At 40.7% G+C, this 13,503-nt stretch overlaps 1 protein-coding gene across 1 annotated transcript in view; it reads left to right on the top strand.

Moving 5' to 3' along the window:
- GSDME (gasdermin E) overlaps window positions 1-13,503 on the top strand; it is a 94,140-nt gene that overhangs the window by 68,584 nt on the left and 12,053 nt on the right. Inside the window, 4 exon segments of the mRNA XM_050709255.1 lie at window positions 2,463-2,655; window positions 8,081-8,252; window positions 9,276-9,353; window positions 9,355-9,397. Of these exon segments, the coding sequence (XP_050565212.1) occupies window positions 2,463-2,655; window positions 8,081-8,252; window positions 9,276-9,353; window positions 9,355-9,397 (486 nt within the window).

The following is a 13,503-nucleotide window of genomic DNA, read 5'->3' as shown; positions in this document are numbered from 1 at the left end:
GTCAGCTGGAGGATTCAAAGGAGTGTTGCCAACTAAAAATGTAGAAATACCAAGTAAAAGAGCTGAAAAAAAAATCTGATGAGACTAAAAAACCGGTTTTTTAGATTTGCATGTTTAGCACTCCTGAATGGTAATTTTTACCATTTCTTCTGTGACTTAAGCAAACTTTCTTGTTAATACAGCGAAATGCATTGCTTGGGATAAAGGAAACCTTACGCAAGAAGAGATGCCAGTATTTTTAAATTTACGACAAATTTAAGAGCTACAATAAGATAATGTAAGTACCTGTTTAGCAGATATGAATAACAGTTGCAAGCAACATATGTTTTATTTAGCTGTAGTTACTCTAATGGGAAACAGAAAATTGGAAAACACTGGAGGTAAAAGGTTCAGAAGGAAAAAAAATGAAACGGGACTTTCCAGGGGCAGAGTTCAGAAAGAGAACTTAGTTACAAAGCTGCCAGTATAAAAAGCAATATTTGTTGCTTTTTATAGAGGATTTTTTACTATCCCTGTATGTGTTAACAGACTTAAAACAATCAAGATAATCTGTATGAATAATATCCTATTACCTTCTATGGACTAAGACAATTTAATGTTAGGTAATAAACGAAGGAATCTGTGGAGAGGCAGGAATCGTCTGCCATTGCACCTGTGTTTTTGTGATCCTTGGAAGTCTCCTCAGGGTGCTCATTACTAGACGCTTTTTCTTAGAACTTCAGGTAGGTTATGTAAGGTTTTTTTGTTTGTTTTCCTCCCTAGCAAATGAATTATCCATGGGTGTTCTTTGAAGGAATTTTTCAGCTTTAGATTTAATACTTCCTTTCGCACATATCTTGCTTTCTTCATTATCTGCGTGCTCATGAATTTCATGGTTATTGTAATGTTAAAGCCTTCCATATCATGTTTGCAGCGCATTGTTCTTATTCGTTGTTGCTTATTTAAAATTTAAACTAAAATTGTTTCATCTGTTACTGTGAAAACTTTTTTACTTTGGGGAATGTTGCTTGGACTGTCAGGATTCCCAACTCAGAGTGGAAAAGATGAGGTGAAAACAGCAACTGTTCCTGTATTAATACTGTGAAGAACTTCTTAAAGTGAAAATGTAAGTATTTGTACTTTCCCATTGTAGTTTTGAAAAATAGATTTATTCTTTCAGGCTCTAAATGATTCTCCAAGATGTTTGCAAAAGCAACAAAGAATTTTGTGAGAGAAACAGACAGCGGAGGTGACTTGATCCCTGTCTCTCACTTGAACGCCTCAGACAAGCTGCAGCTTCTCAGCTTGGTTACAAAGAAGAAGACATTCTGGTGCTGGCAGAAGCCCAAGTATCATTTCTTGACAGTCTCCTTGAGTGATGTGCTTACAGAAGACAAACCTATAAAACCAGGTAAAGCCATACTCGGGCAGCACTGTTATTGTACATAAAAAGCATGCGAAGCCGAATCTTCTTTTTGTTATTCTCAGTCATGTTACTAGAGGGCTCTTTTCAGAGGAGTGCTCTGAAGTATTTTCCATCCTTAGGAATGAGATGGCTGCATCTTTTTCTCACTTGACTGTTCATTTAGCTCAAATAATACTAAGAAACGTTTAAAAAAAATGTCTAGATGGACTACTGCAACTGAGTGCTGAAGGCTGTCAAGCCATACAGCGCTGCCATACTGTTTAATAGCAGTGCTGTCTGCAACCTCAGGAGCTCCCCTAGAGTATTTTGGGGAGTTTTCAGTGTGTCTTAGTAGTGTGAACTGTTCTACTGGTGATAGCAGACCAGCGAATGCTTGCAGGTGTTATCACGGCGTCCCTTCTTCTTGCACAGACAGTTAAAAAATAGTTATCCTTGTATTTATTTCTCCATCCAGCTGCACCAGTGCTAAACAGGTAATAGGAGTAATGATCTGGAACCCTCTGTTTCTGGGCATGACATGATTCCGAATGTAGGCAAACAGATAGTTACTTATGCATAGATTTTAATTGGAGCTCAGAAAATAAGCTGAGTCTGTTCTCTGGTTTATAGACGCATGAGATTCAGAGTTTGATTTAAGCCAATTAGATGTTTCCACTGGTTTTCAGTGAGCTTTGGGACAGGCTGATAATGAGATACGTCAAGATAATGGCAAAATATTAAACCTATTATAAGCAGATCTACTTCATAGTTCTCCCTTGCTGCTGAAGTAAATTTCTGCCATGCTTTTTAAGTCTTCCTTAGCATCTGAGCTCAGCATTTCACTCACCAGATGTTTTCCTAAAATGGCAGAATGTAGAAGATAGCTGAGCAAAGGCAATAAAAATATGGAGCAAGCAGAAGTTGCAGAGCTGTGAACTTCCCTATTTACCTGTTGAGTACTCTTCTTGCCTTCATTAACGTTAACTGTGTTTTCTGTTAGTTCTTGTTTTTCTAATGACTTCAGGACTGTTTCAGCGCTTGTCTTCATGGGTAGCAATTAGTTTTATTCTTTTCCTAGTGATTGTGGAGTCTGACTTCGCAAAATACGTGGGGAAATTTGAAGATTTTGTTCAAGGAAGTATTGAAACTTCGTTTGGAAAGATCAGCCTGGGAGCTGGAGGGAGGGGCTATGTGGAAAGCCAGTCCTCCTTTGGAAACCTGAGGAAGCAGGAGATTGACTTGCAGCAGCTTATGAAAGACGTCAAGGACAGGTATGCTTCAAGTGTGGGCATTGCAATGGCCAAGAAAGATTTATTCTGGGATAAATGTGTGAACCAGACGTGCAAAATTAGTATGCATCTAGTGTCAAAAAAATAACATCAGTCAAGATTTAGAATCTTGTTTCTAAGAGTAGATGGAGTGCTACAGAAGAATATACTAGAATAATTTGTATTTAGAACAGTAAGCTTTCACTTGGTTTTCTGGAGTGTTACCTGCTAATCTTCCTGTAGCAAATGAGATTTACTTCAACGTATTTTGGGGTTATAATCCTGCATACAACTAAATACTTATAATTATTTTCTACACTCAGAAGTATATATAACTGTATATATAACTGTAAATAAGTTGCTTGTTAAAATACATTTATCTGGTGTAAGGACCTGAAAGATGCCACTGAATTGCTCGCGTGCTAGACTTGGAAACAGGCTGAGACGCTGACATCTGATGAAGAAGATATTCATATACACAGTCCCACGGGACTGTTAAGTGGGTGTGGCAATGACATAGTCCAGTTTAACGTGTGTGTGTGCCTTAATGCAAGGAGCTAGTTCTTGGCTCATGGAGTAGATGCTCAGAGCTCATTTAAAGCTTGTGACACAAATGGTGTAATTGATAGAGAGTGAGTCTGGCTTTTGTTGGGTCACCGAAAGCGATGAGGATAGCAGAATTTTAATTTTATTTATTTTTTTCTTCAGCATAACTCTGAGGCTTACTGGAAATTGTGGCAGTTCCTTACAAATAAAATTCTAGTTACTAATTCATAAATATTCTGCGATTTATGAGAGAACTTGTCCATGGGTGCTAGCTTCCGTCTCCTTCATGGAGCATGGTGTGGAACTCAGGAACTCAGCATGCAAGAATGTTGTTGCCTAGAAGTTAGTGATTTGGGATGCAAAGTGTTATGGTACTAAGAGGATGTTTACTGGTCGGTCCTTTTGGGATGAAGGTCAGTTAAGTGCTCTTGATTTCCTCTAATTACATACGTTGCTTGTGCTTGTTATAGAAATAATAAAGCAATAATTGCTCTAAACTAAATTGCAATTGAAAGTGTTCTTGTATTAGGCTGTTTAAGTTAAAGCTAGAGATAAATAACAGAAAGCACATGCAAAAATGTCAAAGCTGATACGTCTTCTGTACTGTCGTGTGAGTCTTCAAGGTTCAGAAAGCTGGAAGTGCTGAGTGGCAGCAAATTGGTTTCTTGTCAGTTCTCAGGTGAACCTTAAAAAGGACAACCCCGCTGATCTTTAATTAGATTCCAGATGCTGCATTGGCCCTCCTTTTCAGAAAAGGCATGACAGCTGAAGGATGTAGGATGAGATCCCTCCTGATTTGCAAAAGCAGTGCCATTTTGCATACAGAACACGCTTATTAACATCATATGCAAGAGAAAAATGAGTGGTCCCTTTAGGTTGATGAACTTCACGTATTTGATGATACCTTATTCTTGCTTTTTGTATTACTTCGCGCTTGCTAGTTCAGAGTACTGAAAAATACTGATTTTAGGGCAGAGTCCTATGCTTTAAACTAGTGGTTTGTCTAGTGGGTAGCATCCCTGCCCACGGCAGGGGGGTGGAATTCCATGATTTTTAGGATCCCTTCCAACCCGAGCCATTCTGTGGTTCCTGTTTTCAGTGGCTTGACCATTCTTGAAGTCTCACTGTGGTGCAGACGTTTTGTTATTTATTCTTTATAACAACTTCAGCATTTATGAGTATGATGAGACAAACGTTCATCACTTTTCTACCAAATAGGCCACGTGAGCAATACAAAGTCACAGTATGTTGGGAGACGGCATTGAGTAAAATCAATTGTGTGCCTGTGATTTAAAACCTCAGGAGGATGCTGAATAGAAAATAGAGAAGCTGTGTCACTTGCACTCTCACAAGTCTTTGGTATTCTTGAGGAAGTTGTTCTATAAAGTAATTGCCAGGTTATTCTGTGGGGAAAATTGTGAAGTGCCATCAATAAGCTGACTAGAGCAGATGCTTTGTTCTGGTATGACAGTAGAAAGTAGGTCAGAGAGGTTACATTTGAAACAGATTAACAACAGAAGTATGTGTCTGTGCTTGGTGTGCAGTGCCTGAGCGAGGGCTGGTAGATTTTACTCTGGCACTGTTTTACAGGTCTTTATTTGAGAAGGGACAAAGCTGGGTAAAGGCTGATGCCATGCAACAAGCAGCATTTGGCTGGAAGACATCAGCGTACTGCTCCACGTTATAAACAAAGTGGAGAAGACTGAACAAGCAGAGGATTTCTGGAAAAGCAGTTGAGCGATGTTTTGAAGGCAGGCATGTGGATGTTGGGGAAGAAGTTGTGTTCAGAGGCTTTTGAGAGCCTCGCCCAGCTGCCCATGTCCGGTGTGTTGAGCTGGCATTGCCCTGTGCAGGGCAGAAAAGGTTCTTCACTCACATGGGTAGCTTGGACTGGGAGGGTTTGAGCAGGCAGGCAACAGAGCTGACAGCAATGTGACGACAGTACCCACAGCTGAACCAGTTCCTCTAGGCAGCTGTAGTGAATCGGTCAGCGTGTTGCTGTGAGAGTTGTGGGATAGGGTACTGAGAAGCCTGAGCAGGTTTTGGTGGCAGGACAGTCCTGGCCTCGCTCTGGTGTGAATAGTCCTGGCCAGAGACCTTCCCCGCAGGGGAAGACCCTCAGTCTCGGCTGTGGGTTTTAGGAGTGCGAGCCTTAAGCTGTGAGAGCCTGCTGTGTCGCCAGGTGTTGTCTGTATGTCTCTTGCCTTCCGTTGGTTTCTCCCTTTCTCCTTTTTTTTCCTGCTTCTGATCTGCAGCAAGCTGCCTTTGTGCCTGTTTATTCTCCACTCTTTTCCTCATGCAAGAAGGAGAAAGTTGAATAAAAGTGGTGGAAGCCTTTGCATTGTAGGATAGTGGAAGTGTTAAATCCAATCAGATGTAAAGAGTGAGACCAGAACTCAGATTCTGTTCTGCTCATGTTTGACCTGGGGAGCTTCCAGCATAGTAAATCGTTGACCTCAGGAAGGTTATTTAAGAAGAACAAGCTATCAAACAGAAAACCATAATCCTTCTCTTCTAAATGATCTATATTTATACAGTTTTATACTGTGTGCATTGATAACAGCAAAGCAACATCTCATTTTACTTGATAGTGTTTTCTTTTGTGTACTTCAGCTTCTCAAGTGGGGAAAGAGTGCAGTAACATAGCACAGGTCACACAAGGCTGCTGAGCGCTCCTGTACGATAGGTGGTGAAAGATGGGAAGAGTGAGGGTTGCAGAGCAGAAATAAGAGCTTTGAAAAGTGACCTGTTTAAAAAAAAAAATGGCTTCCATGTGCCCGCATGCCTGTGTTCTCAGGGATTTAACTCAACCATCTTGCTCATCTTGCTGTCCTTGATATTGAGAGCTATGGTAGCAAATGGGTTTGGCCCTTGCAAAAGCACACTCGTAGATTCAGCGGCCATTGTCCTGCAATATTTTAAGCTTTGCTTTGACTGTCAAACTTTAACCCTGTGGCATTTTGCCCTTGATGCCTCTTTTCAACGATAATTTAGATAAGCCAGGTATTTGTTTTACCTCGTGTTGTCTCCTGTGTGAGTCACTGTCCTGTGCTTTCCTGTGAGAAGCGCAGAGCGTTTTCTTCCGTCGGCTGTCCTGTGACGCCCGTGATGTGCCCACACACACAACACCACGGCCTAAGGCACTTCAGGGCAGAAAGCTCAGTGCCAGAAGTCTGGAGGAGAGCATTTAAAGAAGAGGCTGTTCATAAGGGTGTGTGGTTTTAAACTCCCTAAACCCAGTGGGGAGAGGCATTTCTGCTGTTCTTCAGCCGAACTTCAGAGCCAGGAGCGCAAGGGGATCTGAGCCAGTCCCACCTCGGACAGAATGTAGAAGTAAATGGAAGAGAAAGTCTCTGAATTATTTTGGTCGTTCATTTGGATAGGATTAAATCAGGCTTTGAAATCCCTCATGTTAACGTTCATTCAGAAACTGCAAACCTGCTTTATCTGTGGTTTTCTGCCTTTGATTGTTTTGTTTCTTTTGCTCTTACTCACAAGTTTGTCACCCTCTAAAGCAGGCAAAAAACACGTCATACGAAAGCAACTGACAAATTGCTTTTGTACTTCTTCATTATATTTCTTCACTTGTGGCTTCTTAGGTCGTATGTTAGAACTTCGAGTTGTCTGTGCCTTAATTTATATTTTCGGGATGCTTAGCCCACCTCTTCAGAATCATAAATAAATATTGTGAAGGATATGATAGGCTTGGTGGTCTTCCACAAGATGCGCTGATAATTAATAGCTCCAGTTTGGCAGGCACTTCTAAGAGCAGCAGTGTTTGCGATAGCCTGACATTTCTTCAGTTTTTCTTAATCCAAAGATTCACTGCATTCCAAGCATGAAGCATGGCTTTGCACCACAAGAAAAGAAAAGTTCTATTAATAATCTCAGGAACGTTTGGGGGTGATTTTCTAGTGGCTGCTGCATTGCTTCAGAGGTATTTGCTTTCCCTTGTTTAAACAATCAACTTTCAGGTTTCCAGACAGTTCATTCCAACTGATTGAACTTTCATATAAGCATGTAACTCTCCAGAGATCAAAAATTGCCCCGGGATATTTTTTATTTAATGAAGAGCCAAGCTGACTTCAGACTTATACAGACCGCATACATCCAAAACTCCAGAATCTAATAAATCTAAACCCTTTTAATTAAAAGTGGAGATATCTTGATTTAAATAAAGTAGAATCAGAACATGTCTTTCCATTGTATTTTTGGGGAATTGCCATTTAGCCCCATGAAAAGCCATTTACAGTAAAATAGAGAAGAAAAGACTTCAGCCAGGGGAAGCAATCTTTTAATCTTCCAGATGTCTTGCAAGAGTTATCCGTTCTTAGAAAATACGACATCCCATGTGAGGACCTCTCCAGTGGGTATTTTGGAAAAGTATAACATAGTTGACACATTTTAATCAGTCAAATACAGTTAAGTTGCTGTAACTTATCAGTTACATTTTAAATCATGAGGTCATACAGTTAATTAACACAGGAGTTCATAGTGGGTGGTTTTTCTTAAGCAACCTTTTTCAGTCCCCACATCCATGAAATTTTTTGTCTTCCACCTCTAAGTATGTGGTCAATGCTGATCATCTCCACCAGTTTAGGGTTTAAGTGAAGACCAGAACAGGTCTATAGCAAACTGTGAGGGTTGGCTTCAAGCTGTCACTCTCAGCCTTCATCCCTCAAGGAAAAACGGGTGACTCAGAATTTGGAGCGAGAATTTTCTTTTGTGTTATGTTCTTAAATGTATTTTTGTGTGTGTGGTGAGGATTTTGATTTTTTTTTTTTTCTGAGTAAGAATTGCAGGTTAAAAACTTCTTGAAACAATTAAGAATATGTTTTCTATGTCCTATCAGTTGTGTTAATGGTGTCTCTTCTTGTTTCAGAATGATAAATATGAACAGTAGTTTACTGCAACAAGTAATAGAAAGAAAACGTGAAGTACTGTGCATCTTGAGAGAGAAGATAGTAACAACTCAAAAGTGTACGATAGCTGAACATATCCAGACAGAAGAAAAAATCAGTGGTCTGCTGGGATGCAGTACAAAAACAGTAAAGGTAAAAGATACTAAAAGATCTGTAAGGAACAGAATATTTGTCTAGTTAAACCGGCAGACTATCTGTGAAGAAACTCTGATTTCTCATTGCCAAATAGACTTCAGAGTATTTTTTTTGTTTTTCCTTAACATGTTAAACTCTCAGTTGTAAGAAATCACCACGTTACTTGATTGCGAAACTTCAGAAGTACAAACCGCCTTTCCCGTTGCCTCACTGGCAAAAGGTGTCATCTTTTAGTGTGAGCCTGGAGTGGGATTTCAATCAATACTGTAGCATTATGATTGAGTTTCTCTAGATTCCTGCCTACAGCAGACCATAAACCAACAATTCAGTGAAAGTTGAAGAGCAGAAAGCATTTGCTGAAGCAAATTCAGTTGAAAAGCCAAGTAATCTTTTATCAAAAATGTTTGCAGTGTCTAGTGAGTTTTAATGCTTCTTGAGAAGCTGCTTGTTTTCTATCATGGGAGTAGAGATTAACTGTGTAGCTGAGGACATCTGAAAAATTGCTAGTGAATTGAGAGGGAATTACCAAAGTCAAAACACATGCTCGTCCTGCGTAATTTCTTTCAAAGCTTCAGATGAATCACTTTTGCGTCCAGGGAGTCTCCAGTGGCAGACACCTGGAGTTCAACAACTGTCTGTGCAAGTGCCATTGTCCTGGTACTAGTCCCCTAGCTGGGCAGAAGGGGTATGAGGATAGAAGAGGGTAGGGACTGGATACTGAAGTGGGTGCCACTTCCATAGCGACACAGGGTTTCTGATTCACGTGACAAGAGCTGCACCTGAAGGTCAACTCTGTACTTGAATAGGGTAGCTGAGAGTTTGGGAGCTGCTCTTGGCACTTCAGTGCTTTTACCTCACTGCTCATTTTGTGCTTCTTTGAGACTTTAGATATTGGATGTGCTTTAGTTAGACATCATAGAGTAAAGTATGTTCTTTCTCTGTGTTTTTTTCCCTTACTCAATTTTGTGTTTAAGCTACACAACAGCTGAATCAAATGAACAGTGAATAAATGTCTTCTAGGTTTCAGTGAGTGACAGTGGAAGTACGGTGAAGGATTCTAGTGTGATCCTTGAGATTCCTCCTGCAACCACTATTGCCTTATGGCGTGATTGAACTCTTTATAAAGTGCAATGGCCAGTTTGGTAAGTATAAAGCTTGTTTTCTGTGACACACCATTCAACTGTGAAAAGAACTGTTGTGCAAAAAAGTTCTGTTGTGGAGAATGTTTTTTCATTCCCCTCCATGAACGAAGGTGTTGATGTCGTATAGTCTCTATTGCCTTGATAGTTTATTTGTGTTGTGAAATGTAGCTCTTCTGATTTAGTAATGCTTTTTCATCTGTTCGCGTAAGTTATAGGCTCATAGAATAATTTAGGTTTCAGGAGTCCACGGGAGGTCATCTGACCCCAGGCAGGGCCAATTTTCAAAGTTTGATCCAAGTTCAGTGCTAGATCAGCTTGTTTGTAATCCTTGTCTGGTCAAGTCTGGAAAGTCTCCAGAGATGGAGGATTCCATAACCCCTTTCGGGCAGCGTGTTCTTATGTTTGACCGCTATCATGACAATTTTTTTTCTCCTTAATCTTTAATGGAATTTTTCCTTTCTTTAAGTTGTCTCTCTTGCCTGTTCATCCCGTCATCATACAGAATAGCCTGGCTCTGCCTGCTGCGGGTAGCAATAAGGTGTATTTTCTTGAGGCTGAACAAACCCAGTCTCTGAGCCTCTTCTCATACATGACGTTCTCTAGCCCGCAGCAGTCTTGGTGGCTCTTTGCCTTCTACTGGCCGTTCTCCCAAATGCCAAAATGAAGAATCACTTTCATCAATCTCCTAGCTATGTTCTTGCTAGTACAGCTCAGTACGCAACGAACCTCAAGTGGAAAGGGCACGCAGGTGATTCTCTTGAATTTGTTGTCCATTTTTTTCTGCAATTTTGCTTCTAGCTAGCTGGCCCTCTGCCTGTGCTGTTCTCTTCACTTTAGATATTAGCAGGGACAGCGAACTGGATCTAAATGTACAGTCAACCAGGAACGTTTAGACAGCAGACATGCTAAGAAAAGAATAACTTACAGAGTGTAGGACTAGAATTTAAACTTTTTTTTGTCTGGCTTACACTTTCTTATATAGATTTTTCCCTGAATGGTTGCAGAAATGTCCTTACTGTGTTTTCTGGTTGTGTTTTTGCTTATTTCAGGTCAAATACTTTCAGGTGTCAATTTTAAAACTACATTGAAATTGGTTTGGGGAGGAGAAAAGGTAGTAACTCTCCTCTGCAATATCACCTGTTTTTTTCTTTCTTGCCTGTCCTCAGATAAACTCCCTAACTTAAAGAAGGTTTCAGGGGATGTTATGCAAGAATGAAGAGAAATCAGATGGGCTGTGTAGGGCTGGAAGTCAGAAAAGAGTGGTGTAGAAAGAAACAAGATACAATTGAAGTGCATTTGGGATTTGAACCCAGGATGTGCTTGATTTGGCTAAGAAATACAGAAAATAATCTCCATCGTTCTCCATCAATTGACTTCTGATATTAAGGAAGCATACAGGTTCAGGAAAATACATAAATACCACATAACCTGAAAGAAAAATCTAAAATGTGGAATTGCTCTGACATATGGTGAACACAGAGATACACTAGAGGGCATTGACTTCATGGTCATAATAGACCTGTAATTCAGGGAAATCAGGTGCAGTTAAAGCTATTTGACTGCGTAGGCATGTAGCTGATAGCCTACTTACATGATTTCTAGATGGAAATTCCTATGTCTTGCTAGCTGATGATAAACACATGGGTGTTGTTAATGTTCTGTATTTTTCTGCTCTTTTTTCATTTATTTCTTTTTCCACTTCTTTTCATATTTCGTGTCACATCTTTTAAGCCTCATAAACAACACAACTTGTTTCATGTTTAGTCTCAAACAATGCGCGTCTTGCCTCTTTTTTTCAATTTGTACTATCTTCCTTTAACTCAGTGCCATTGACAAGGTTAAGTGGAGGAAATAACATCAAAGTTAAGGACTTTCCAGCGAGAATAAGTATGGTGGAGCCTAGCTTTCACCTTCTTAATGTCTGAGCAATGGTAGATGTCTGTATATGGAAGTAAAAACAGCTTTTGAAGTTAAAGCTGGAGACTAATGTAGTCCTTTCTCATAGGACTGAAAGTGGCCAATAGCAGGTGTAACATAACGGGATTCTCGTCACAGATAATTATGGAATAAGGTACATGCATGTACATTTTCTTGTTCCTTTTTCTTTGCTGCTGACAGTCAGAGCTCGAGTTACTCGGTAAGGAAGAATGGTACGTAAACCTCCTTAAAAATGTCCTGGCTAATGTGACTGCACATTCTTGGACTTAAAAAGGTTGGATCGTATTCCAATTTCTTTACCACAATGTTTTCCTATAATCATTCTGTGAGTGTGTGATTTCTACAGGCTAATTTTCTACTAGATGTAAAAGCTGTTCCCGTTACAGGCTTTGTAGTTTTACCTCTCTTCATTTCACTGCAAATCCCCTCCTTCCTTTATAAAGCTGGATGTGTATAGTAGCACTGGGCTGACCTGCTTTGTTCTGTTCATTGCTATGTATGTGTGACATTCTTCCTCCTAAACACCTCTAAATTAAACAGCCCTAATCTTTACAGCATCTCAGTGCAAAGGAGTATCTTTGTCTCTGACCGTTTCTGATGGTTTTTATTGATCATTTCTGTATTTCTCCAATTTTTGTTAACGTTTCTGAGTAACTGACAGGATCTAACTGTGCTAGTGGAGGTTTGTTGTTGATGAATGTGAGAGAATTCAATAGAAAAAACACCACAGTAGTTTGTGTATTCTTTCATTCATTTCTTTTCCCTTCTAAGAGCCTGATAAAATTAATCTTACAAGAGTAATTAACAGTCCTGTTAATGCAGAACTTTTCAGAGTCCTACGTTTTCCTCTGAGCTGAGTCCTATTACGAGCTTTAACAGCAGGGTCTGTATACTTCTCTCATGATGCTGTGTATTGATTTCCCTTATAACCGTCATTCTGCCTTTGGAGGGCAGATAGTTTATTAGCACTGTCTTCCTCCTTCGGGATTCGTGTGAAAGCCTTGTCATTATCCATGGAAGTTAGACGAGCATGTTGGCATAGTGGTGCCTTTGCTGCTGTCCTGAGTTGTGTTGCTTTGGGAAGTTCTTCAATTTGGGTTAATCGCTTTCTGCTCCTCTGTAGCTTGCTCTTCTCTCTGAAGGGTTATGCAGGCATAAAGGTCTCTTTCTTTCTCTGTGGCAGAGATTTCTTTGTCTGCTCTCCCTTTGAAAAAGCTTTTTGCTGATGGAGTGCTCTCCATGCTTTCTCATCTGCTTCGAATGTGCTTAATTTGGTGAGACAGACTGTACCAACTGCAGGAAGGTTATATTTAGGTTTTGTGCCTGGTGCCTGTGAGCACTGTGCTTGATTAGTTACATTTTTTCCCCTTTGCTGTCAGGTACTACTTTAAAATTGGCTTTCTCTAGTTAGCCTGCCAGTGCTCTTCTGCTTAGACCTGCTGCAGAGCACCAGGGATAGAGTTTCAAGCCTTGTGTTTGAGTTGCTAACAGATGATCCAAATAATGCATAGGACTGATGATATTGTGCCCCAAAGATGCAGAAAATCGCACACATGAGCACAGTACTCGATGCTCCAGGTTTCTCAGCATAACTCTTAAAAGGCTTTCAGTGCGCCATACAGAGGTCCGATAGCTTCATGAAGCTGGGGGAAGGGGGAACAATTCAATGGCCGGACATAAGCAGTTCTCTTGGGGTAAGGTAGACCAGGGCTTGTGGTTCCAACAGAATGTGTTGAAGATGAACCAGACGGGGTAATCCAGCCACGGTGTGTTATTTTCGTTATTTCTATGATTCTGTAAAACTGAGGAACAACTTATCACCTGGGAAGGTGGAAATTTTTGCTCTCAGCTGTGTTCCCAGTTGGGCCAGCTCACCTTTGTGGCTGCTCCCATCCCCAACAGTTTCCCATTGCCCTTGGTGGTGGTACCTTCAGGCAGCCTCTGGTTCTTAGGTACCCTTAGGCTGCACTTGCAGGAGGCCAGCAGCGCCTTCCAAGGATGCTGCAGGTTGCCAGGCCCGGTTCCCCAGCTGGCAGGCATTCTGTTCTGGCAGGCTTTTAGGAGACTTTTGGGGTCAGCTTTTTTCCCAGTCCGGCCAGGAGACGTTTGTGGCTGCGCCCGCCCCCAACACTTTCCCATTCCCAGGACGACTTCTCATCCCCCAAATG

This window comes from Cygnus atratus, chromosome 2 (genome assembly GCF_013377495.2).
Source record: "Cygnus atratus isolate AKBS03 ecotype Queensland, Australia chromosome 2, CAtr_DNAZoo_HiC_assembly, whole genome shotgun sequence".
NCBI classification, from domain to species: Eukaryota; Metazoa; Chordata; class Aves; order Anseriformes; family Anatidae; genus Cygnus; species Cygnus atratus.
This window is presented reverse-complemented; position numbering and strand designations above follow the sequence as displayed.